Genomic DNA, 25,321 nt, shown 5'->3' on the forward strand with positions numbered 1-25,321 from the left:
CCTACAACAGGAGATTAGAACAGAGATTTATATGATACAATACCATTTACATATCCATACCATAAAAGTAAGTTTTGTAGTTACTACAATTCTTGTCATCCTTAAGCAGTTTTACTAATCAGTTGCCTGATTCTACAAGCTTCAACTCATGTAGGTCAATCTATTGTACACGGAGATCATTATGAGTTGCCTGAAGATCTCACCTCAAAGTGTTTGTTTCTTATATGGAGTGTGGGTAAGTCTATTAACTCCATGAGTAGCCTGAATTTAATGACGAAATCATATCTACTTTGCCTGGAGGCCCCTTACTACAAAATTACGTAGTGTTCATGATGAATGGAAGAAGGGAAAACCTTTATACCTAAATGATGCCCCCATAATAGGCCAGGATGGTAGGAGATTATATCCTTAGCCACGAAGATAGCAAAATTTAGAGTGGAGGCAACTGTTCTTAAAGGTTGCCTGATGCAAAAAAAAAAAAAAAAAAAAGAAGCTAAAATTATCAATTTATCGACAAACTTATACCTGTAATCCTCAAACAGAAGTAACTGCAGCAGGGAAGGAAGGAAGCGACTCAAAATTCCTTCCTGAACATTCTCCCCCGTATCCTTGACACCACTAGCAGCATGTGAGCCTAGACCCACGTTTCCAGCAATAGTTTCTTTATAATGAAATGAAGCAAGGGCTTTCAAAGCTCTCAGGCACTTGTAAAAAATTTCAGAATCCTGCACCACAACAACGTAGAGGAACAGATGCATCAATGCCTGGTATATTAATAAGAAAACAGAACTTTATCGGTGGTTCTCCAACTATACTGAAGCTAAAAATGACAGCCTCGCTAACAAAGTAACATCCAGTGGATATCTGATTCACCCAAAACTAATTGGACTGGAAGTCAATGATCCTTGATGGTTTTCTTTATTTTTTATTTTTATTGTACAAATCTATTGTTTTTCCTTTTGAAGACTGGGTTGAAAACAGATGTATATTTCACAAGTAGAACATGAATGAAGCTCCATCATTCATTCATTCATTCAATGTCGAATTTCTTTTGTTCTGCAGTCAACTGTGTAGTAAATTGCAACTTGATTATAGTTTAAAGATACTTATGGTGCATTTGAAAGTAAACATATAAGTAGAAGGCTAGGATCAATACCATCTTTATATTCCTTCTTTCTTACTCCCAACGTTTCATATTGTTCTTCTCACAAAGAATCTTTTTGTGAGACAAATTTGGTCAAAGTAGGAAGAACAACATGAAACAGAGGGAGTATTATTCAACCTTGAGATAAATAAAATGCACTTCCCTGACTTGGTAATACTTCCAAGAAAATAAAAACCCTTACCTGATGGCGAATGCCAAAGTCCAAGGTTCCAATTATATGCGCCAAAGCTTCTGCATTAAGTTGACCAACCATTTCTGGATAAACCTCCAACATGTGTGACATCAATGAGAAGTACTGCACAAGAGATCACTGAAATATCAAATTCCATAAGTAAATTCTAAAGCTTGCAATGTACACATGCAGAGTAAACAAACTTACATCATGACATAATTTAGGGTACTTCAAAAGGTCAATAGATATCAAAGGAGTGATTATGTGGAGACCAACAAAGACAACCTGCATCAAATTAGACACAAAAGTCATCGTCATTAATATCATCACAATTGTCAGTATGCTCATCCACTTTATGACGTGTCCAGTTCTATTATTAGTTAATTGACACTTGTCACAGCCAGTAAGGAGTAAAAATAGCTTTAGTTAAGTGGAGGTGAATATAAACCTGAGCAATGCTTATAGCCTCTGACTGGACAGAGTCAGTTGAGAAGTCAATCTGTAAATTATCAATACTCAGTCACAACTTGCAGAGAATGGGTATGTAATTAGATTCATTCTGACTTGCAGAAGCAATCATACCAGATCTTTTGTGCAGAGGCTTGCAAGTAGCTGAATTAAAGCACGCAGATCCTTATATTTCTCAGTATTTGCTTCGCTGGCTAAGGTCTTTGAATGACTAATGGAAATCTAAATCAACAGGAGGAAAAGTATGTGTTCAATACCAAGACAACAAAAATGCACAATTATAAAATATACATTGGGAGACCGTCACAACAGGATTCTGTGAGCATAGTAAATTGGATCCTAGTGAGCACAATAAATTGTTAGCTTATCAAAATCATAAGCAACAGGAAAGCCAGTAGGTTTCTAATTCTTTCTAAGTTACGAATCAACATTATGATCAAACAGGAAGCATACCAACCAAAACACTTTTGGATTGGAAATGACTAAAGAGGAAAGGAGTCAATTCTTGGCCTTTCTGACTAGTTTCATCTGTATTAAAAAAACACATGATAACAATTGAGGCAGGCTATAAATGTCAGGACTTGACCCAATGATAAGCGACTACAGTTAGTTTCTTTTGTAATTGGATGTACTAGAATTTGAATAAACACTCTCCTAAATAATTTGGTCCAGCTCCTTTTAAAATATACTAGCCCTTCAGAAAATGATTGGTTCCAGCAACCACTCGTGGTATTAGCAAATATTTATAATTTTTCTATCCAAAGGCATTGTCCATACAACAAACCTTCAGCTCACACCCAAGTTTATAACCTTTGATTTACAATAACCCCTCCTCGCCAACCAACCCCCCCCCCCCCCCGACGCAAAAAAATAAAAATAAAAAATAAAAAATCCCAGAAGACTCCCTTGACAACATCCATCCTAACAGTCGTGAAAAAAGCTTATGTCAAATCCAACAACTCATAAAATCACACAGCCCTTCAATCCTCCACCTCTTCAATACATTCATTTTAAACTAGTAAGATAATTTTAAAATTCAACGACAGCCAGCACAATAAAGATTCAATTTCAATCTACTATGGCACTAATCTTAAATCTATAAAAGTTATATTATAAAGAGTAATAGTATGCTGCACAAGAAAAACGGTAGTTACATTTCCAAGATAAAACCTTTCCTATATTGTATTCACCTCTTTGTCTCTACCTCCACTCTCCACAATTGTCATTGTTGACCATGACATGACTTGTCATCATCTCTCTTTCATAATCAAAAGCCATAAAATCTCAAATTCTCAATATAACATCTCGACAATTGGAGGCTTAAATAGTAATTCAAAGGAATTTTTTTATGTAAACCCTTGAACTGACATAGGCGGACTCTTTTAGCAGGAAAACAAAGTATGGACAGCAAGGTTGATTAAAGTTTGTGAAAAGAGCAGGTAAATAAGATTTATCCTGTCAGGCATCTTAGTCTGGTCTTACCCTTGCTGCTCCCATGTCCATATCCAGATCATCGCAGGTCATTGTGGATGTGGTATAACAGCAGATTCCAAGAATCAGATTTCAACCCCTTGATTTAACTATTCATACCGGGCATCCTTAAGGATACAAGAGTATTACTTGCACCATTTCAGCCTCACATTCTCACCCTTACTCATGGCCTCACCCTTTCGCCCAAAATTAATCGTCTAAGTCGATTGCAAAATGAATCACTCCACTTTGCAGGCTTTACGAATACACCAATTTCCATAAATCTCATCACTAGGTGCCAATACTTCTAGTTCATATTCTCATCTCTGTTATAACTAAACAACTTTGGTTTGTACTGGAGGCAATGCAACTGACATATGAGCAGCTCACCAAAATTGAATATAAGGGTGTTAGTACGTCAGGGGTGTTTTATGCTTGTTGTGGATTTAGAACCTTGGTTGTAGGTCTTTGGTCTTTGCACCACAAAATTGTGATTTTTCCAAAAAAAAGAGGATCGATTTAATGATCCAGCTACACCAATTAGCAATATAAGTTCAATGTCTCTTTTCAAAAACACATTTGTAAAGATAATAATAAAATATAAAAATGAAAAAGGAAGAGTGATGAATAAAGTGTTTTGTAATTCACACTTATTTTAATCACAGATATACGTTTAGGCAAAGAAAACTTGAATAATCTTTAATTAGATTTAAAAGTTAAAACACTGCACATACCCAAAAAAAAAAAAGGTTCACGGGGTAGCACAAGCACAAATAATATCATAAAGGGGAGCATAAACAGTTGCATCTATCTTTGTCACATGTCTTCCTTTATTTTGGCAATGTCAAAATATTAATTCATATAGTAGGACATAAACAATACTTACAGAGATATAATCCATTCGTAATGAATATTATTCACTATTGCATTTTCCAACATCTAACAAAAACAATTTAGGATAGATCATTGCTGAATTAGATTAGATTGCAGAAAGATAACATTAAGTGTCATCCCATTTTATTATAACTAATTTCCCTATTGCCAATAATTTCTTCTACTCTTCAGAGCACTGCCCCCCATGCAAATAAAGAGGAGTTTTAATTACCACAAAAATCTTGTTCATCATTCCTAAAACCAGGGTAATGCATTCATAAAGCCGAGGACAAACACAAGCTTTAGAAATTTACCTTGCCAATGTTGTGGGAGGAGTATATCTGAAGCAAACGCATACAGAAGTTGATGAGAGTAGCAGTTTCTTGAGCCTCCAGGTAACTAATTTGGCCACTTACCCACTGGACAACAAATTTGAGCAGCAAATAGACAACTGCAGGCTAAAGAAATACTAACATTAGCTCTGATAATAGAGCATGTAGAATTTTTTTTATACAAAAAAGTGAAATCTTAATAAGTGATTAATCTAAAACCAGTAGAAAGAGTCTCCTTCAAATGATGCAACCAACATAAATACTTATGTCTCCTAACAAAGGTTCACCAAATCCTTTCAAAGTTCCACCTTATTCATGCATCATATATTCCATTAGCATCATTATTATTTCAAACAGCAAGTTCCATCAGCTAAATATAATTACCACCTCAAACTTTCTATTTTGTCAAAGCTTGGCCAAGTACTACCAAAGAAAGAAAATCAAGAGCCTTTGTAATTTAATGCTCATATTTTAAACATTATGATTTTGCTTGAGAGTTTAGATGGTAGTATAAAGTAATGTGATAAGCAGTGCAGAACTGTAACAGGAATTAAGCAGTGCAGAAGGAAGCTGGCTTTCAAACCAGATCACAAGGATCACAAATCAATCAAGGTCCAATTAAGATCAATACCAAAACTGTAACAGGAATTAAGCAGTGCAGAAGGAAGCTGGCTTTCAAACCAGATCACAAGGATCACAAATCAATCAAGGTCCAATTAAGATCAATACCAAAACTGTAACAGGAATTAAGCAGTGCAGAAGGAAGCTGGCTTTCAAACCAGATCACAAGGATCACAAATCAATCAAGGTCCAATTAAGATGAAACCAAGGTTATAATAAGCAATTTTAATAAAATTAGAGGTCCAATCATCACAAAGAATAAGATTGAGGGGAATGATTGTAAGGTTATCACATAACTTTTTATTAACATTGCCTCTGTTATACACTATTATCTTTCTCCATATTTCTATATTCCAAACTGATTTGTCTTAAATGATCACAACCAATCTATATCTTTAACTCATTGGCCCGCCAAGCAATTCCATCCCAAAATAAAGAAAAAATTTACTACTGGCATGGGTATTAAGAGTGCTCATGTGACTAGAACTCTTTCCCTTCACTTACCTTAATCCAAACCTTTTTAAATTGGAGGGGCATAGTGAAGAAAGCATAACTTTAGCAACCTTGAAAAAGAAAGTGAAGGAAGTAACACTATTCTTTCACCCTAAAATTGGAAAAAAAAAAAAAGCTAAACAAATTATTACTAGATAAATATCATCATTACCTCATTCTTGTAAACTTCAAGAAGTTTTATAATAGAATCCATTACAGAAACTCCCATCTCATAAATTGCCCTTTGTGTCCGAGGTTCTGAGGCACTAGCAGATCCACGTAGCCGCTCCAGTAAGCAACACACCTGTGAATCCAAAAACAACATCAAAAAATTTACAAATCAGGAAAGTTCTCTTTCTCATAGGTGGTCACTTACCACCATGATAGTCTCTGGTTGCTGAGAGACATTCTTGATATCATGTTTTCCCGACAAATCCAGAAGATAAGCCGTCATATGATTCATGAGATCTCGAACATACCTTCAATATACCATACCATGTTATCACTATATGTCCAATTAATCATCCATCAGAGTTTAGAGTAAAAGGTGTCTTCTGAACCAAGGGCCTGAATTCTTAATTGTGTGACTCAAGATCTCCTTTGGATACAGACATCCCATGTGTGTCTTTCAAAATAAATATCTTCATTGCTTCAAAGAAAAGGAGTCTTACTGATTTGATGTCTCAAGATCTCTCAGTGCAGAAGCCGAAAGAACAAGAGTTCGTGCAAGGGATCGCTGCATAGATAATGTGGATATTACAATAATAGTCAGTATTCTTCAACATTTAGATAATAAGAAGCCCATAGGTTGGATACTTACTTGGTGAGGAGCACTCAGTGAGAACAAATTTCTTTCATTGACAAAACATTTTGCCAACTCACGCCATGAATCCTACAGTATACAAAATTAAAACTTAATTCCAGTTCTGTGTTTTGCCTCCAGAGAACAACAAAGGTAATTTAGTTTGTGTTTGTGTGTAATTCTCTATCTTCCTAGAAGCAAACCAGCCAGCTTCCCAAAGAGCTTAGAAGCTAATTTCAACAAGCAAGAACTTCAATGTAAAAGCTGTAGGGATATACACTTCAGATATAAACTTGCACAAGTTGAAGCAGCCTTTACTAAGTGAGATTCTTTCAATTTCGCCATCTCATTTCAACACAACAGTACTATGGTTGGAGCATATCAAATTTTATACCAGGCACTGAAAATTAAAACACTCTTTCCAATGAAACCTCCAGGGTTTAAAATCAAATCTTCATTCAATCCTAATAATATACTGTGCTACATATATTTTTACCTACATACATTTATTCCACTAGTAAGACACTTGGAGCAATTTTAAAAAAAAAATACATTAGTAAAAGAGAAGAGAACCAAAATCATATTAATAGTTAGAATTTCCAGATTCCCTGGTACACCCAGACATACAACAGACAAAAATGAATTCTCAAAACACCTGCAGCAGAAATCTTAATCCATACAAACCACTATGTGCATTTCTACAAATCTACCCTCCTCGTCCCACCCCCTCCATGCCACTCTGATAAAAAGAGAAGAAAATTCAGTCTGCCCTTAATACTTGAGAAATAGAGGGGGCTAGCAATACCAAATACACATGCACGAACTCTATGAATCAGGCGCTAAGTGAATTTGATATCACAAAAAAAATTAAATTTAGGTGGTCAATTGTTACATAGCAGCAAAGCAATAGACAGTAAAACAGTTAGAACTAGAAACTACCAGAATATCTTGATTCCCAGCAAACTCAAATCTTAGTCAATGCCAGTATGACAAAACCATCAAACATAATAAAAATGTCAAAGGGGTGCAAAGAAATAAATTTTGAGTTATGTAAATATAGAGTAGAGTGCTGCACATTACTCACCAAATAAACAAGGTGGGCACCAATATCCCGATACCCAACTAGTCCATTGAGTAGATGGCGACAGGTAAGCTCCTGAAAGTCAATGCGACATCAGATGTAAGATATGGCTGAAGAGTAGCAGTGAGAAAGCTGAATAGTAGCAGTGAGAAATTATATTTTGAATCTTTTTATGCACTATGATTCGATAGTGAATCCTTAAGTATTACAGGAAGGTGAATCAGATAACAAGATCACCTATTATCAAGGAAATTCAAACATCCTCACCACTACAAACAAAAGAAGGATATAAAGAATTTGATGTTGAAAGTCATAGAGAAATATGTAAATAGACACCAAAAAGGTGTCACTCACATACAAAAGGAGAGCTAAGGATCACCTACCCACCCCCTACCCCCACCCAAAAAAAAAATAAAAAAAAAAATCCCAGAACAGTTATGATTGCCAGATCAAGAAGCATCAAGAGTCAAAATTAACTCTAGGCAAAAGGCTTCACAACTTGCATACTGCTAATTTCTACATTTATTAATAAATCAGCAGCAAATCATTCGCCAATATGTATCCTAAATACAAGTTCATAAATCATTGAGGATTTCCAACATTAGTACAAATAAAATAAAAAATAATTAATCCAAACAACTACAGCTCAAGAAGGGTGAACAACTCAAAACTGAATAGATGGTTTTTGTTACAAAAATGCACTGAAATACAATCAGGCAGTATTTTTCCAGGGCTATGGATAAATGAAATCCAGAGAAGAATCCAGATGCAACACTTGAGGATGCCTAGAAATGCAATTAGATATTAGTGTACAGAGGATATTATTCATTAAAAAGAAAAGACCACAGTTAAAACAATTGTAAGGCAATTAGCAGCTCCCTCACTACCTGCAAATCCTTCTCCCCTGGATAAGAAATCAATGTCGTCATGGATATTCGAACAACAAGATCAAGGACAAGTTTTCCTTGATTAAGTTCTCCAAAAAAGTCCATCAATACTTTTTTAGAATGCTGAAGCTGCTCCGGAACATGAATATTAGCATTATTCCCACAACCTTCAGGTGACATCAGATACGTACGAGACCATCGGGCAAGGAACCATATTACTGCCTGAAAATACCGTCTGTTACTGCTCAAATAAACACTGAAAGACTTTACACGTATACAGCAAGGGAGGACCTTGTCTACTAAGTATATCCATGACAAGTTGACAACTACATGGATAATTTCCATACATCAAGGACATACATGCCATCACACTCAATTTATAAATGAAATTTCCAGTAATGAAGTTGCCCCTCTCCCTCTTCTTTCTCTTGAATTTATCATCAATTCCAGGCCAATCATTGATCATCAATAGCTAAAACTAAATAAAAAAGGAACATGTATGTGTGCATCATATTATGCGTAAATGCACCTGGACGTGTGAACAAATACTATTATACTGGAGTGTGACCTGTACACAGGTCATATTTATCATTTTGGACCAAAAAAACATGGATAATTTCCATATAAAATCTGAGTCTGACACTAAGCCAAATCCCCGTGTAGGACAAAGGTATGCACAATTTAAATAGAACAAATATATATACATAAGCAATTTTGTATGTATAAATCTATATTTGTAATGATTTAGAGATTAGATTTTTCAAGACAAATCATCAGGCACATTCAAACAACATAAAATACAAGTTGGGTTATTTTGATATGGCAGAGATTAGCTGTTCCTAAGCATAGATTTACAGCATAAATAGCCAATCAACATAGGCTACCTACTAAGGAGAGGTTATATAAAATTAGGGTTATCCAGATGATATTTGCCTCATTTGTAGGAATGCAACTGAAACTCGGAGTCACATGCTTTTTGATTGTCAGTGCAGCAAGAATTGCCTCATTAAGTGTTGCCATGGTATGGCTGAACATTAGACGACAATTTAAGAACTTTACAGGCCTGGTCAGATGGACCTGAAGGAGGCAGTGAGGGAATAAAAATAATCTTGAAAAGGGGTGATTCTCACTGGAATGCTAGCCATTGATTATTTTTTTGTGGGCCTCTGGAATCCCAAAATTCATAGAGGATATACTAGTAAAGCACAAGATACATGATAATTGAAATAGGGTAAATGGTATAATTAATCAGAAAATCAATCCTAGTGACAAAGCTTAATTTGCATCATTGTATTGTAGATAGTTTGTACAGGCTTTTTAGCTTGGTTGTTTTGTCCTGTATCCTGGTCCTTTCTAGAAGGTTTGAAAGATTGGTGAAGAGTATAAAAGCTAAAGCTTTCTTACCAGGGAACTTGGGGAACATGCCAATGAAGGCAAAATTAGAAAAGCTAGTATTTTTGGATTAAGTCAGGAGCTCAGGACATCATAATACTGAACTGACTACCTACATACACTTTGGTGCTCACCAGCGTAATACATCAGCAGTATACTATTGTAACAGGATGAACAAAAGGAAATGGCACATCATGACATCATGTTTAGTGTCTGCACATTAGTGTTAGAAGACAGACAGGCAAACAGGACCGATTATAATAGCAAAGTCTCAACACCAATCATCGCAGAAGAATTGTATCCCACAGGCCACAAGAAAGAAAACACCAAGGAAATTTTTTAAAACTCACAGCACATTGTTAGCATATGAAAGTTTTGTCATCAAGGTTGTACCTCCATAAGACGAGGGCTAAAAATCGATGCTCTAACTTCTGGATCAATACTCTGCTCAGCAAAACGTAAAATGGAACTGCATCAAACAACAAAGCCAACATGGATATATGATACACCAATAAAGATAAAACCAATGTCAAGCACATGTGACTCATCAGTTATCACAAAACATAAAATTAATTAGACTAGTCTCAAGTCAGAAGAATGTGGCACTAGAAGGCCAAAATAATGCAAGAAAGCACAGATGAACTCTGCAGGCTTTGGCCTTGGCATAACAAAAGAGGATGGAGTCAACAAAAGCAAGAATAAGAAATCCATCAAAGACACTATTGTCATCTTTCAAATCAAGGGTTTAAGGAAAACAGTTTCTTGGCAATTGTAGCTGTTAGGTGTAACACCCTTCCACATTGAGAGACTAAGAACAGAATATCTTATCCATCCAAGATCCAGCATCCAGCAAAAGTCCATAAGAGTTGCCTTTTCGAACTAAAGTGGTCCTTTTCTAAAGCATCTAATGTCGCAGGGGACTGATCTTCCCAGTTCTCACCAGTGAGATGTGTTGCCAAAGCTTAGTGTTTAATTATAATTAATACTGCCTCTTTAAAGGTTGGATAGAATTTGATGCTTTAGAACCAATGCCCAACAATGAATTAAGCATGCAAATTAGTTCAACTAATTAAAATTTGTCAAAAAATGTTTCTAGCCGAAAATTGTCATTTACACATGAAGGCAGCAATAAATTCCACAAAATTCCAAGTCTAACATGAGAAGTCACTAAAGAGACAGCCACCATCAATCAAATTCATGTGCAGTATAGGTTATATTGTGAATTGGCTAATTAATGATCTCTTATAACAATTCATAGCAATTCAAGCTCCAACGAATTTCAAAAATAGCATAGTAAGAATGAGTATAGCATATCTCAATATTAAAAATATAAAAAAAAAAAAAAAAAACTGAAAGTTTCATAGCATTATTTCCAAAGGACTTCTATAGTTAATCACCAACTAAATCTACCTTAGCAATCTCTTTCCCTCTTTATCCTCCGTTTCTCTTTCCTTTCTCTTTCCATAGCCCCTGATTGGCTCTTTTTTTTTTTTTTTTTTTTTCCCTTTGATAAACTCATTATGTACTTTGGTTTCAGCCAACCATCATTACAACTTCCCTCAAATGCCTTTCATGATCATATGATCAAAGCCAATTATCCAGCATGAAAAAATCTAGCACCATTTAAACAGCTGCTTACTTATTAACAATATACACATCTTCATCTACCAATGTTGTACCAAAACCCTGTGTGTCTAGACTGTCTACCTAGTACCTACCAACTTCATAGATAGCCATTACCAGTCCCTCACGTTTTGGATAAAACAAACAAAATGATCAGAGGTCAAAAGTTGAAAAAGATACATATTCACATAGATGTTCATCCCTAACACTTACTATTTCTACTTCCAAGCCAAGAAGACAACTATTAACAGAAGAGAAACAAAGGTTATGGATGAGGCTGGCTATTTATATGGCTTGACAAGAAGAAGATTAAGTTACAATTGCTATGTTGACTTGAGACTGCAGAAGCGGGATGGAGGAAAGCAAGCAGCTGGAATAAATAACCTACAGGGAAGGCAGAGCTGAAGCTTGGTTCTGCTACATGTATGAGGAATTGAGCACCAAATAATTCAGAAGTTTATGCATGATAGAGGCAAGAGGAGATAGATAGACCTTGAGTTATACGCAAACTTTAGTGTATAAAAGGGATGACTACATTGCACATATTGTCATAGATGCAAAAGGAGATGGATAAAACTTGAAATATACACTAGCTTTTACGTCATAATAGGACTATAGGAATAATCACATTGTACATTATATTCCTATTCCAGTTAAGATATCATCTACAACCAAATTCCAATCCACCAGCTAATTTCAGTAATTGTAATGACAAGCAGAATTTTAACCATCCTGTGTAAAAAGATGGAAGCACCACAAAAAATCTGCAAGAGTTTTACACGTTTACCTGGAAAGTATGACTACTGGATGCTTGTCACCTTCTACACTATCCAAAAAGTGTGTTTGTATGGCCTCTGGAACCTAATCACAACAAAGATTATGTGAAACAAATACAGAAAAATAGACAACATACGCTAATAACTATGAAGGAATAGCTTTTAGCACTGTCATTTTACTCAAAATTACTTCTGTATTTTTTTGATGCATTTATGAAACAAAGTACAACATATAACTCAGATTAAACGCTCCCCTCTCATTTTCATTCAGATCTTGGGAAGGGCAGGTGGCCACTCTGATTCAGTGGAACAATCCAATATGGTATATGATGATAATTACAAGCAACCATTTCAGCTATTGAAAAAATAACTATAGGCTCAAATATAACAATCCAATGCTTAAGAACTGCCTCTCTTTTTCATCAAAATTTTGGAAAGGGGAGGTGGCCACTGAGTTCAGCGGAACAATCCAATATGGTAACTAAAAGCAACCATTTCAGCCCTTTGAAAATACAACTATAGGCTGAAATACAACAATCCAATGCTTACTGTAAAAAAAAAAAAAATTAACTCTTCTGCCCTTGGGTTCTTTCTCTTGAGCTCTTATGACTAATAATTTGTTTAGGATGAGCTGTTGAGCCGTGTTGAACACCATCCATATGGCAACCGTCTATTAAATATTTTCAAGAAATGTTGTTCAAAATTTCAAATTGGCTTGATTAACATGATTAACCTCTCCTTCCTCTCTCATTGACCAGCCACAAAATATTATTAGGCAGCAGAAGATCAATAATAAAAAGATAAAGGCAACTTTTCAACTGCTGGAACATAAAAAAAAGCTATTAGCTACTTTATATACCCTTATGGTTGTCATTGACTAAAGGCACTGGATAAGTAAAACTGACAAATATAAGCCAATTTTTAGCAAAACGTGAACGGAAGGTCACCATGTAAATTGACATACAAATAGATTAAAATTGTCTACCATAAAAATGTCAAAAAACACAAGGAGCCATGTAGAATTTTCCGAAAGGAAGATAAAAACAAGAGAAGAAAAACAGGAAACTACCAAAGGTAACTCTCCTTCTCCCTCGTCGGCTAGGACTTGTCCAGTTATGAGTAAAAGAGAGTAAATTTCTTCCAAGATTGCAGTTGGATCAGATCTGCCTCTGACCTGAAACAAAAAGAATAAAGTTTAAAGTAAAAGGAATGGGAAGTTCAATAAGTAAACAAACTGCAGAGCTAATTTCATAAAAGTACTTAGCTTGTTTCCAGATTAAGACAATACATGCCAAATGCATACTACATAATTGTTCGTCTGGAAGGATTTTTTTTTTTTTAAATTTAACCTGTTCTTAAAACAGAAACATAAGGATTGGGTTATACAACCATGTATTAGTTATGTTGCTTCTATAATTCTGGTTATATATTATTTAAGTCCACTAGCTACAAATATACCTTAACTCTGCTGCCCTACTACTACAACAACAACAAAGCCTTAGTCCCAATATGATTTGGGGTCGGCTAACATGAATCGTCATACAGAATCGTACGATAAAAAGAAAAGGACATAACAAAATAATCAAAAAGTTACATCAAAATAATCAGACTCTATTGCCCTACTATTGTAGATAAATCATAAATGTTACATCAAAAACCAGACAAAGTCCATTAAAATAGGAAAAAGGGGGATTGGTAGGGTACATAATTGCAACATTGCAACAAACCACCAAGATGGCTGAGAAGTATATAAAAAGAAAAATTCCCACAAAAACTTTCACAGTGATTTAAGGCAGGAAAAAACAAATAAAATAACAATAAAATAAAATAAAAAAGAAGAGTTGTGTAAGCTGTTCAAAGGTAATAATGGAATAAGATGATTCAACACTGACCAACAATACAAATTGCAATACAAGCCACGCAACTATTATAAATCCAGGGTATAATAAAATAAGAACATATAATTCAATGATTAAGAACGTACCTTATAGAAGTATAAGAAAATAAACATAGAAAAAATATAAAGAACACACAGGGGTAATTAAAATCATATGCATGGCATTAAAATAACAAAAAAAAAACAAAAGGATATATGCTTTAAAGGATATGAGCATACATTATAAAGGTATGGTAAATGAATGTGGAAAACTTGAGCAAAGAAAATGTAGGCATAATGAAACGAATATGCAATGGACCAGAAGCGTCCAGAACGCAGATCACCCCCCAGGTCCATAAAACCAAGTAAGTCAACTACCTGCTGAAGTTGAGCGAGGCGTTCCAAAAAGACTTTTGTAAGAAAAGGAACTGAATACTCAATTGATGCCCTTGCAATAAGACCATAAGAATTCAACCTTTCATCCATGCCTGTAAAAGAAGTAAATTGACAGAAACTAAGCTGGAAAAGATGAAGATGACAGCAAGACAACATCAAACACCTGAGGAAGGCAAATGTAATGTGGAGATTTAACAGCTATCATGTGTACCAAAAATTGAAGCCTGGAGATAATCATTGCTATCATCATCATTGAATGCTGTTGCAGAGGCAGCTGCATTAAATATAGAACAGATATTAAACATAAAAACATTAACAGATGTACGAGGGATACAGACCAAAACATGATATTCTAGACATCATACTAACTCTTCAGTTCAGACTCCACAATCAATGCAAACAGAGAGGCAGCCGCACTAATTCCTTCTAATGGGATCGATGGAGCCCCATCACTACTGCCAGAAGGCTGCAAAGGAAACACAAAAACAATAAACAAAGTAACAAAATGCATAACAACAGTGAAAGTAGTGGTCACCAAGAAAAAAGAAAAACGCAATGAAATCATACATACGCAATCTTCGAAATCGAAAAGTGCAGCAGAAATGCTGAAGTTACACACAAACACACAGCAGTATAAACAAACTGAACTTTGAAAGGTCTAAAATCTAAATACAATGATGGGCGATTCGTTTGAATTTGCAATCAATATTTTCAGGCAAAGCAAAACAGTACAAGCCAAAAGCCTTAAACCAATGGTATAAATTTGATTCTGATGGAAAAAACCCTAACCTTATGGAAAGACATCAGAACTGCAAGAGCCCCTAGGACGCTAGGAGTGAAAATTCCAGTCATAAATTGAGATAATCAATGTGGTATATGTGTTTTACAGAACAAAAGAACCTCTGGATGATAAAGAACTTGATTGTAAGGTGCTTATCTTATTTGTTTAAGAAATTATTTAACCTTGCATTAGAGAGGCAAGTTAAGTCTCTAACTTTATAGCTAAAATTGAGCTTGACAAAAGCATTAACACATAACCCCAACTATAATATCAACACAACTCCTAGAAATTTCTCGAACATCAAGTAGGAAAAAAGAAACAGGGGGCGCTTGGTTCACATAGTAATATGGAGTTAAAATCATAAATGAAACTATGATGCATGGGTTTGGAACTTGATTCTTGATACCATGTGTTTGGTTGCTTTGATTCATTTCTAGAATGACTTTTTTTTTTTTTTTTTCATCTTTTATCTGATTCTTAATACCATGTGTTTTGGTTCATTAAAGGACTTTATTTTCATTTATAATACCTAAAGTATTGGTATGAGCCATACCCACCTCCCTCCAAGGTTCCTAAATTCCATACGTTGGGGATTTGAGGTATAGGTTTAAAACTTTTAAATCATCAACCAAACACATGGTATGTGTTTAGACCATTCTAAACCCATAACTCGTACCTAGGTTTCATAAACTAAACACCCCTAAGAGAGTTATTGGATAAGCTATCAGGTACCCAAAAATTCTAAAATGATAACTATACCGTACCCGACAGCTTAATTTTCGGATTGGGTACTGATGATATTTATAATGGTTTGAGTACCTTATTTTTTATTGAATAACAGATCAATTGGAATTTCTGATACTCTTGCGCGAGCCAGAATTTATCCCCATTTATAGGTTTGATTTGACAGCATTATTGCTAGCCTTTCTACTCTTATTATAATAGCAGATCAACCTAATCGAGAGGGGAGGAACCACATTACAAAGAAAGATACAGATTCATACCGTAAGAATTGCAGTCCAAGTATCTAACAAGATATCACGTGCTACCCAACCCCATGTTTCCTCATCAGTGCCAGTCGACATAAGTACTTTAACAACTTCACTCATCAAGCCAGATAACAGATTTATTGTTCCAAAAGGGCTGCAAAAAAAAAGCGAAAATATTATGAATAAAATAATAACTGTAAAGATAACCCTTTCCTAGAAAAGTAAACAAAACACAGTCAAGATCAGGAACTAACCATATGGATTTCAAGAGTTGGTCATACATAAATGGGGATGTTACAGTTGCTACAGCCAATAATGCTCGGCATCCATCAAGAAACTCACTAAACAAGCAACACAATAAGAAAATTTTATCTGAGATTTACATGTATCATATGATTACCTACGACCAAATTTCAAAGACAACAACAGTACAAAAAACAATTGTTACAGGTCAACAAATACTAGGACAAAAAGAACCAAGGGAGGGGTTTAAAAAGCATGTCCTTTAGACCTTTCACTTTTCCCAGATTCAATTGCCCTTGATATAACATCTGGGGGATGAATCCATTGTATGATTCCAGATAGCAATTGTACTAGGTGGTGTTCTCGCATTTGAACATTATCTGCATAGCATAAAATGTAGACGAAAAGAACAAGTCAGCAAGCCATGAAGATGCTTGTGAAACAAATATTAGATTCCGTACAATATGTAATTCCCTACCAATTTATTAAAAATGGGCCAAAAATTGCCACATTTTGCAGTATAATTTGCTCTTGTCAATATACAGTATGCGGGGAGTATAGAGTATTATTAGCCCTTTATAACTAAACAAAACCATAATGGTAAGTAAGAGCGAACAACAGTGGTTGCTTATGCCAAATTGCCATATCATGACCAGCAGACTGGCATGCTTTTAGTAATTCTGCTCTTTATTAATTCTTAGAGGTTTCCTTGTCCTCTAGTGGTAATCATACTTCTAAGTATATTGGTTACTATCTAACAAAATAACCTTTCTTTGGGGAGGTACAGTGAACTGAATTATCTATCTTAATAATACATTTTTTCATTCGTGGTGCATTTGCCACTAAAGAAAACGCATAGGTTAATTATAGGTAAAAGGTAATCCCTAAAAATATCATCAGGACAGCAAGAAAGATTTTCCCATATGATCACAGAATAAAATAGAATATAAACAGAATATAGAGACAGGTACCGACCATATATAATAAGGGCTAGGAGAAAAAACATTCCCACCATCAGATTAAAAAAAAACAACAAAATACCAACACCCACCAATCAAAGAAAATGACAAGTACTCACACAATAAATCACATTGCACCAAAATAGCCTCTAGGAAGGGTATATACTTTGTATATCCCTATTATTACCACATTGTGCCTTCTAAATAAATATGGGAAGCCCAAGAAATAGGCAGTTTTAGGCACTTTTTTATAGAGAAGTAGGTAATGCAATTGAAATTGCAAATGATGCAAAAATAATATGAAGCATACGAAAGGATTGACAGAATAGCAGTAGAAAGCAATATCATAAACAATAACAGTAGTAGTAAAACTGGTATTTGTAGTTGAAATAATGATAGTAGTACTAGTAGAAGTAATAGTATTAGTGACAAAAGTATGACACAGGAAGGGTAGAATTCATAGTAGAAGCTTGGCTGTGAAAGTTAATTTTCATATTTATGATGGAGATTTTATCCTTCCGGTCAGCAATTTTTTAAGAGCTTCAAGACCATAGTTTATAAAGTGCCCCTGAGATAGGCACCTAAGCAAGAGGCAAAGCTCACAAACCTTTTGGCAACATGGGCTACGGGTGAAGTTAAATAGGCACGGAAAAGTGCACCCTTCCAGCCACCTTCAACCAGGTGCAGCACCTTGGGCCCTATTTGTCTGGTGAAACATGTGCGCATGAGAGAGGAAGAGTGAGCTAGCAAAAGCTCTGGGTTAATTGTGAAGATTTTGCTTCAATTTGAACCCAATATCAAAAGCACTGATCACTGAAAACTCTTCTTTGTGAGTTAACTAGAAAGAATAAATATTGGCTGACAGCAGAGCTCTTTGATTTTATCTGTCTTTAATATTCTCCGTTACTCTCCCTAAACTCTTTCAATCTGTTTCTTCTGTGTCAATCATCGTTTTCATTCTTCCCTTTTTGTCCTTTCTCATCCTCTTTGATCTGCTATTAGCTCAAAAGCCCCCTGCTTGTGATGTGAAAATGCCAGGCAACAATTTTAATATTTTGTTCTTACTTTTTCCTCCCTTTTTCTTTTATTGTGTGCTAGGTAGGTAAGATCCCCAGTTCCCCACCCTCCTTGTCATTGAAACAATCACAAAACCCCTTTCTCTTTTTTTAAATTTACCAAATAGCAATTTATCATGGTTATACGTTTGTATTTGGGTGGCTCTTCTTCAGAGATTTAATGCCATAATAGCCAGAAATATTAAGGTGCACCCCCATGCAAGAGGTGCTTGCCTTTTTCCTTGCACCTATGCTCCAGGGACCCTTTGCACCTCATACAGTCATACAATTAAATTCTAATTTCGGACATGCCATAGTTCAAAATACACAATTTTTGTCACAATTGCGGGAACGGCATGCTGTCACGGTAACGAATTTTATATGTTAATCACACATCATGTCATGGTTGCCGCGATGCGAATTTGAATTCAAAGTCTTTTAGGTTTTATGATAGATGTAATTTGGGGAGAGATGAGGAATCTTTCACTGTATCTCCAAATAGCAAGTAACTTTTTGGTGAAACAAGGGATATCATGTTCAATGCAGCCAATGCAGGGTGATTTGGGGAATTGGGGTTGGAACATCTGATACAGACAAGATCTTGGGTTTTAGAAAAACACCGTGATTGATTTCGGTTTGGTTAATTGAAAATCCTTTACAATACGGCCCAGCCGAAACAATGTGGCCGTATTTTTGCATCATGAGACAAACACAACTTCAATCTGGCCATCCATATTAAAAGTGGTAAAACTGGTAAATTCAGGCTCTCCATTCTTATGATGATCAAATTTTTATGGCAGGTGTACAAAAATAAGTTCCAGTTCATACACCATAGCAGAAAATTACTCCTTCAAACTTTAACCACAATCCTCAAATCAACAAGATAGATAATATATTTCCAGTTAAAGAGCAAAGTTGCACAATAAAAAATGTGCTCCGTTAGCTGCCTATAAAAAATTACAACCTCAAAGCTACAAAACATACCTGATGGAAATATATTTCCAGTTAAAGAGCAAAGTTGCACAATAAGCTTCCGAGCAGAAACTGCAATTGGACAGTCAAGCCAGTAGCCTTTGAGTGAGAACTTATGCCTCAAAGCTCCGTAGAGATTCAAAACCCAGCTAACATGCCCACTTGAAAGCAAGATCTGCTGCCATGAAGGACCAGGCTACAGGAAGAATAAATGTAAACAATATGAGACAAGAGCCACGCCATGGTTATGAGCTTATTGGATTCTGATTTAATACCAATTCATAATCTAGTCAGCAGCATACACAACCCTGTTTAAGATCTTACTATGATAAAATTGATGAGAAAGTAGTATCCATAAAGGCAATGAAACAGATAAGCATACTACAATACAAGAGCCGGCAACAGATATCAGCAGAGTTATCGTTTTATGCAAAACAAACAAGGGACATAACCTCGATACCGACATACACAACCCTAGTTAACATGATCTTAGACTACATATGGGTTCCTTTTTTAATATGCTGTTCGGAATATGCTGTGCTAACAAGAAACAAAATGCATAGAAGTTCACAAAATCAAGTTCCTTTATAATAGTGCTGAAATAAAGTATGTCAAGAGATGCTTCAGTTATGATTATGAGAAAGAAATACCGCATAAAAAACAAGTGACAAATGAACTCCGTCAAATAAAAATAAAATTTATGAGGACAAACAGCATTACCTGTACTATAACACATTCAGACCGCCAAGAAAAGACCGCATCATTTCTAGCTTTCACAGAAAAGACATCTACATTCGTTTTAGCACTGTCATCGGAGCTGTAACGGAAGTCCCAATTCAAAATTTGAAGCATTAGACGCATGGAAGCTGTGCAAACTTTAACTTCAGGGACCTCGGAATCAGATTCCACTATTCTGTTTGTAACACTTGCAGCAGCTTCCTGTGCCCAACTATAGAAAATCTAAGTAAAAATAAATAAAAATAAAAAAGGTTAGAATAAAAGATCAGAAGAGAATATTAATGTGCAAATTTGGACATACACACATATGGGATCAAATTAGATGTAGCGTTAAATGTGAAGACTGCAACGGATTTCAAACCATGATTAATTACATCTATGGCTAAACCACTGAAGAGAAGCATGTGTGAGAAAGAAAACATATACTATACGTAAATAATAAGTTATTAAGTGTTTTTTGTTTATATGTACAATATGTTGCTTAGGCTTGGCTGGTAATGTTAGATATATGTATCAAGCCATATGAGTTAATTGATTCTTTATATAATGCATATTCTTGGTCCAAGATGAAAGAGTCCACAAACATGTTGGTATACTGAAAATCAGACTCTGGGAGTTGAAAGGAAATGTAGAATCTATGTAATATTACAGCAAGTATGAATGTATGTATAGGTGACCCAACATGCGTGAAGGGTTTAAGTTGATAAGGACCTCAAGCCATCAGATCTGAAATATTCAGTAGCTTGGATTATACGAAGTATTTGTGCAGTCCTTGGCATTTCCACTCAAATAATTTAAATGCACATATTTTCTTCAATTTAAGTCTACAATACATTCAGACTTCTTCTTCCTCCTATCAAATAAAATTCAAACCATCAACACACTTCTTCCTCCTACAATGACATACTCCCTCCATTTCACAATAACTGATAATAGTTTCAAATAAATAATTGCACTTTACTTTTTGTTTCTAACTTTATCCCACTTCCCTACCACTCAACATTTTCATTGTACTTTTCCCACTTCTCTCTCACTTAGCAATCTTTTTCTTGGTTCTTGTGGAAAGTGAAATACAAATATATAATTGAAAAGGAGGGAGTAAATGATTTCTAATTTTCTAGTGATTACTTGTCAAATTTCCTGCAAAATAAGTTGCTTCACATTTGCACATCTTGATGTCCTTTGCAACTCAAACCCCTAAAAGCTCCATTTCCTCTTTTTATTATATCTCTCCTCTCCTTCCTCTCCATTATCTTAGTTGGCAAGCAATCCATCAATCTACAGTTAAGCTAGATAATCCATAGCGCCTGTCCAGCCATACCCTCCATTAACAACGGTGACTCTACCAAACGACAGAGGCAAGCATAGGGCCATGCTGAGCAATTACTATTATAATATTCTATTGGTGTCTTATCTTCATAAAACTCCTAATTTTTTATATAATTTTGTTTATTGAAATTCCTGTAATTAACTCTGCAATTATGATGTAGGTTTCATGCTTGATCAGAGTTTGTAAGATATTGCCAAGTTTAATGTTATTAAGGATATGCTATATTGAATTATGGGCTTCTCCTATGCCTGCTTCTCTATTTTTTTGAAATGCTCCCCAATTGGACCAGAACTTAGGCTCTCTGCTCTTCATCTTTGTAAATGTAGACTAAATCCTTTTCATGAAAACTTTCCAATAACTTAGCCACCAGAATTAAGTCAATTTACAGAAGACCATAGCTAGACTTTAAAATAAGAGGAGATTTGGTGGGTTATAAACTCCGATGAAAAAAGAGAAAATTGATGCAGAAAAATGTTGAAAATTCTGAAAATATAGAAGAATTATGGAAAAACTAACACCGGACAAGTGGTTAAAAATTTGCTCAACTCCCAAGGCTCGGCAACCTCCAAGGCTCAAGTCTGGTCATGATGACTTAATAGCTTTAGGGTAACTTCCCATAGGAAGAAGTGAAAGGTGGGAGAGAGGGTTTTGCATACTTTTACCATCCCCAAATGAGGGAAAACAAGCACTCATACCTCTTATAAAACAAATAGTGCTGTTTACAAAATATTCCACTAGTGAGACTCTTATATCAGCCATCAGATTAACATATTGGCTCTTTTCAGTTTATCTTACATGCATATATTAGAGTGCATATGTTTGTATACTCATGCGCACATGTTTTTAGAGTGTGCACATATGTGTGTAATCACTACAATGTAAGGAAAGACAAGAATATTTCAAATAATAAAATGATAACCTTCAGGTAGTCCAGCTCCAGTGACATCCTGCACTGCTCATGGAACTCTCTAGGAAGGCCCATGGCAGTTGAAGTGGAAGGAGAAAATTCAGATACCTGAAAAGAAAATGTAAGTTCATATTATATGCTCATAATAGTTCCTTTCTTCAGAAGAAGGCCAAGGGGAAATTAAGAAAAGTGTCAGAATATAATAGATAGAATAGCAAGAATTACCAGAGATTCAAGGAAATTTATACCAGTGAATTGAACATCCACACCATGACAGCCAGTAATTGCCTGCTTTATCTGCAAAATCAACGTAAAACATGACATGAGTTTGTTTATGACCATCGACTAGGGCATAAAACTGAATATAAAGGGTGGGAATTGGGGATAGGATAGAGAACAATGGAAGGGGGGATGGACCCTGGTGGTAGCAAGGGAGGGTGATCACTAACCCCAAAAAAAAACATTGCCCGTATATCAAGTCAAAGGTCATAAGGACAAATATGAGAAGACACTCCCCATTGTTGGGCTTTATCCTAGCTAAAAAAAACATGGACAATTCAAAGAAGGGGCTAAAAAATCAATATTGGACTCCTCTGCAAAATTGCAAGTGCTAGCCAAACGCTTTACACAGATATATTAGACTACATCTGTTTCATAATATTCTAAATACATTCCTTATAGTCCATTTCAAATAGTTCTTAACACTTAACTTTTATTCCATTTTTGGCAAACTCCTTTTACTACCTTCCCCCTTTTACCTCACATTATTTACACCCTTGCACTCACCTTCTCTTATTTTATTTTATTTTATCTTACACCCACCATCATTTTTACACTTCCTCTCTTACTTTATACACCTTTTTCTAACACCACCCACATTTTTACCGACTCTTTCTTTTATTTTTTAATTTTTTTAATATATGTACAAATAGGAAATGTTAAGAACATTATAAAACAGAGTTAGTAGAACTTAAGCAGATTCATAACACGAAAATTATAAGAAAATAAAAAGGGGCAAAAAATGAGTACGAAAATCAAAACAAACTTAATAAAGCTAGCATATGTTACCATCAGTTGCCATCTCAGAGTCAATGAAATCAGTAGGATATGAGAAAAGGAGTTTGTATCAATGTTTTTTTTTTTTATTAAATTACATGGTACTAAAAAAGCAGGAGGACATATGAGCCATGTGCATTGTGCTTCCAGGAGCATAATATTATTCGCTAATAAAAACCTTCCAACATCTCAAAAGAGCTCAATGAGGGCAAATAAAACAAATCACTAACAAGCAAACCACTCAATGACTCCCAAACAATGAAGACAGCGTCGCCATAGTTCTTCAAGAAGCAACATGTCAATCTAAGAGTTATCATATGTTTCTATGTTTCCAAGAGACAGAGAGACTTCATAGAGAGCAGTAGTTGGTCAGCAGCTCACACATGTAGTAAGGGATCTAAGTCATCTAACAACTAACAAAGAAATTTTAAGTAAATCCCAACTAACTTCTAGCTAAGTGGAAAAAACTTAACTGAACACCAAACAATAATGGTATACAAGATATGTTTGAACCCCCTCTTTCCCTCTCACTCCGATGATAGGCATACCTTTTATCATACTAAGTTTAACGCAAGGAAAACAAGTTTAGAATAATACAAGTCTTAAGTAAAACCATTAATCATGTAACCCAAATAAAAATGCATTACAGTGATCAAACTAATCGGCATCGTATATCTCCTGCATATACAAAGTAAATGAGAATGACAAACAAAGAGAAAGGTAAAACATGTGTACTGATCACAGGGCTAAAACAGATAAAAGCTTGGAAATGAAAAATACAGAATATTTTGGTTCTTTCATAAAGTAAACATTCATAACAAATGCTAATATTGAGGAGTCGTCTATGCAGAAAAGAAAAGGAAGAAGAAATCCAGATCCATTTTAGATATAAAAAAGCTTTTAGCTGTACAAAAAAAAAAAGTGTTAGTTCAGTGGAAACAATCTTTTGTACCTGAAATAGAAATGCCTCCTTCTCAGAAGCCACAAACTCTAACCTGCACACAGAGCATTTTTCTTTAAGTTTAATCTAAATAGATAATGATTCAACTTAGCAAACTCACAAAATCAATTCAGTTAAGCAATTTGGTCCCTTAGAAAAAGTTCATATCTCACTTATGGCCAAAAAAAAAAAATGAAGCATAAGCTTCTGCAAAAGTATTGTTTAACTTAGTAGCATGCCTCTGCTCTCTCTATCTCTCACAAGGTTTCTTAAACTAAACAATCTACATCCCCAATTTATGCCGCCAGAGGCCAGATTCCTTTTGCACAACCTGCATTTTTCCTCAGGCTTGAATGTTTTGAAGGTCCAGTTTATCTTCTTATGCTGGCAAAATCATCTTCATGGTATTTTCATTTCTGACCCTTTTTCGCCAATTTCTGCTGTACAAAATTCTAACGTCAGGAAACTTGAGATTTCCTTTCTGTTGCTTAATGCATAAAGGGCCAAAGGGGCCATATGTCCCATTGTGATAATAGAACTATATTTTCCATCAAATGCTCTGCTTCCATTTCAATATTCTGAGCTCTCCCCTGTTTCCTCTATATGTCCCTTGCCTAGTGGCACTAAACTAAGTGCATTCTTGCGGCCAGTATCCCCGGTAACCCCTGCTAGTTTGTTGGTAAGAGGAAGAGCAACATACTTTTCAAGGTTAATGTAGCATTCTCAATGGAATAGGAACAAGAGTCGAGAACATCTAGCTTGATAGCAGGAATGATTCTCTAAATAAATTTTTTTAAAATAGAATTGAGAGTATCTACAAATATAAGTATATAAGCAAGTGTAAAAGCCTAAGTAAGCTTGGAATAGTATTAAAATAAGATTAAAGACAAAAAGGTAGTAGAATAATTGCTATCTGGTGATGTGA

General features: G+C 35.2%; 1 protein-coding gene across 6 annotated transcripts in view; it reads right to left on the bottom strand.

The window, feature by feature from the left end:
* The window catches only part of LOC110704559 (exportin-4-like), a 33,947-nt gene that overhangs the window by 1,600 nt on the left and 7,026 nt on the right, over window positions 1-25,321 (bottom strand). For 2 of the 6 annotated variants that reach the window (XM_021882365.1, XM_021882366.1), the window contains 26 exons: window positions 24,409-24,451; window positions 22,626-22,697; window positions 22,413-22,508; window positions 20,146-20,385; window positions 19,438-19,621; window positions 16,708-16,819; window positions 16,451-16,537; window positions 16,212-16,350; window positions 14,796-14,892; window positions 14,638-14,700; window positions 14,409-14,518; window positions 13,224-13,328; window positions 12,166-12,239; window positions 10,149-10,224; window positions 8,364-8,585; window positions 7,480-7,551; window positions 6,414-6,485; window positions 6,265-6,329; window positions 5,970-6,072; window positions 5,766-5,897; window positions 4,463-4,606; window positions 1,920-2,027; window positions 1,786-1,836; window positions 1,545-1,622; window positions 1,347-1,460; window positions 526-725 (listed from right to left, as the gene is read on the bottom strand). In XM_021882365.1, the coding sequence (XP_021738057.1) occupies window positions 526-725; window positions 1,347-1,460; window positions 1,545-1,622; window positions 1,786-1,836; window positions 1,920-2,027; window positions 4,463-4,606; window positions 5,766-5,897; window positions 5,970-6,072; window positions 6,265-6,329; window positions 6,414-6,485; window positions 7,480-7,551; window positions 8,364-8,585; window positions 10,149-10,224; window positions 12,166-12,239; window positions 13,224-13,328; window positions 14,409-14,518; window positions 14,638-14,700; window positions 14,796-14,892; window positions 16,212-16,350; window positions 16,451-16,537; window positions 16,708-16,819; window positions 19,438-19,621; window positions 20,146-20,385; window positions 22,413-22,508; window positions 22,626-22,697; window positions 24,409-24,451 (2,859 nt within the window). Of the gene's footprint in view, window positions 1-525; window positions 726-1,346; window positions 1,461-1,544; window positions 1,623-1,785; window positions 1,837-1,919; window positions 2,028-4,462; window positions 4,607-5,765; window positions 5,898-5,969; window positions 6,073-6,264; window positions 6,330-6,413; window positions 6,486-7,479; window positions 7,552-8,363; window positions 8,586-10,148; window positions 10,225-12,165; window positions 12,240-13,223; window positions 13,329-14,408; window positions 14,519-14,637; window positions 14,701-14,795; window positions 14,893-16,211; window positions 16,351-16,450; window positions 16,538-16,707; window positions 16,820-19,437; window positions 19,622-20,145; window positions 20,386-22,412; window positions 22,509-22,625; window positions 22,698-24,408; window positions 24,452-25,321 lie in introns of those variants that run through there. The other 4 variants (XM_021882368.1, XR_002507973.1, XM_021882369.1 and 1 more) reach the window with 4 other exon arrangements.

Source organism: Chenopodium quinoa, unplaced genomic scaffold (assembly GCF_001683475.1).
Source record: "Chenopodium quinoa cultivar QQ74 unplaced genomic scaffold, ASM168347v1, whole genome shotgun sequence".
Taxonomy (NCBI): domain Eukaryota; kingdom Viridiplantae; phylum Streptophyta; class Magnoliopsida; order Caryophyllales; family Amaranthaceae; genus Chenopodium; species Chenopodium quinoa.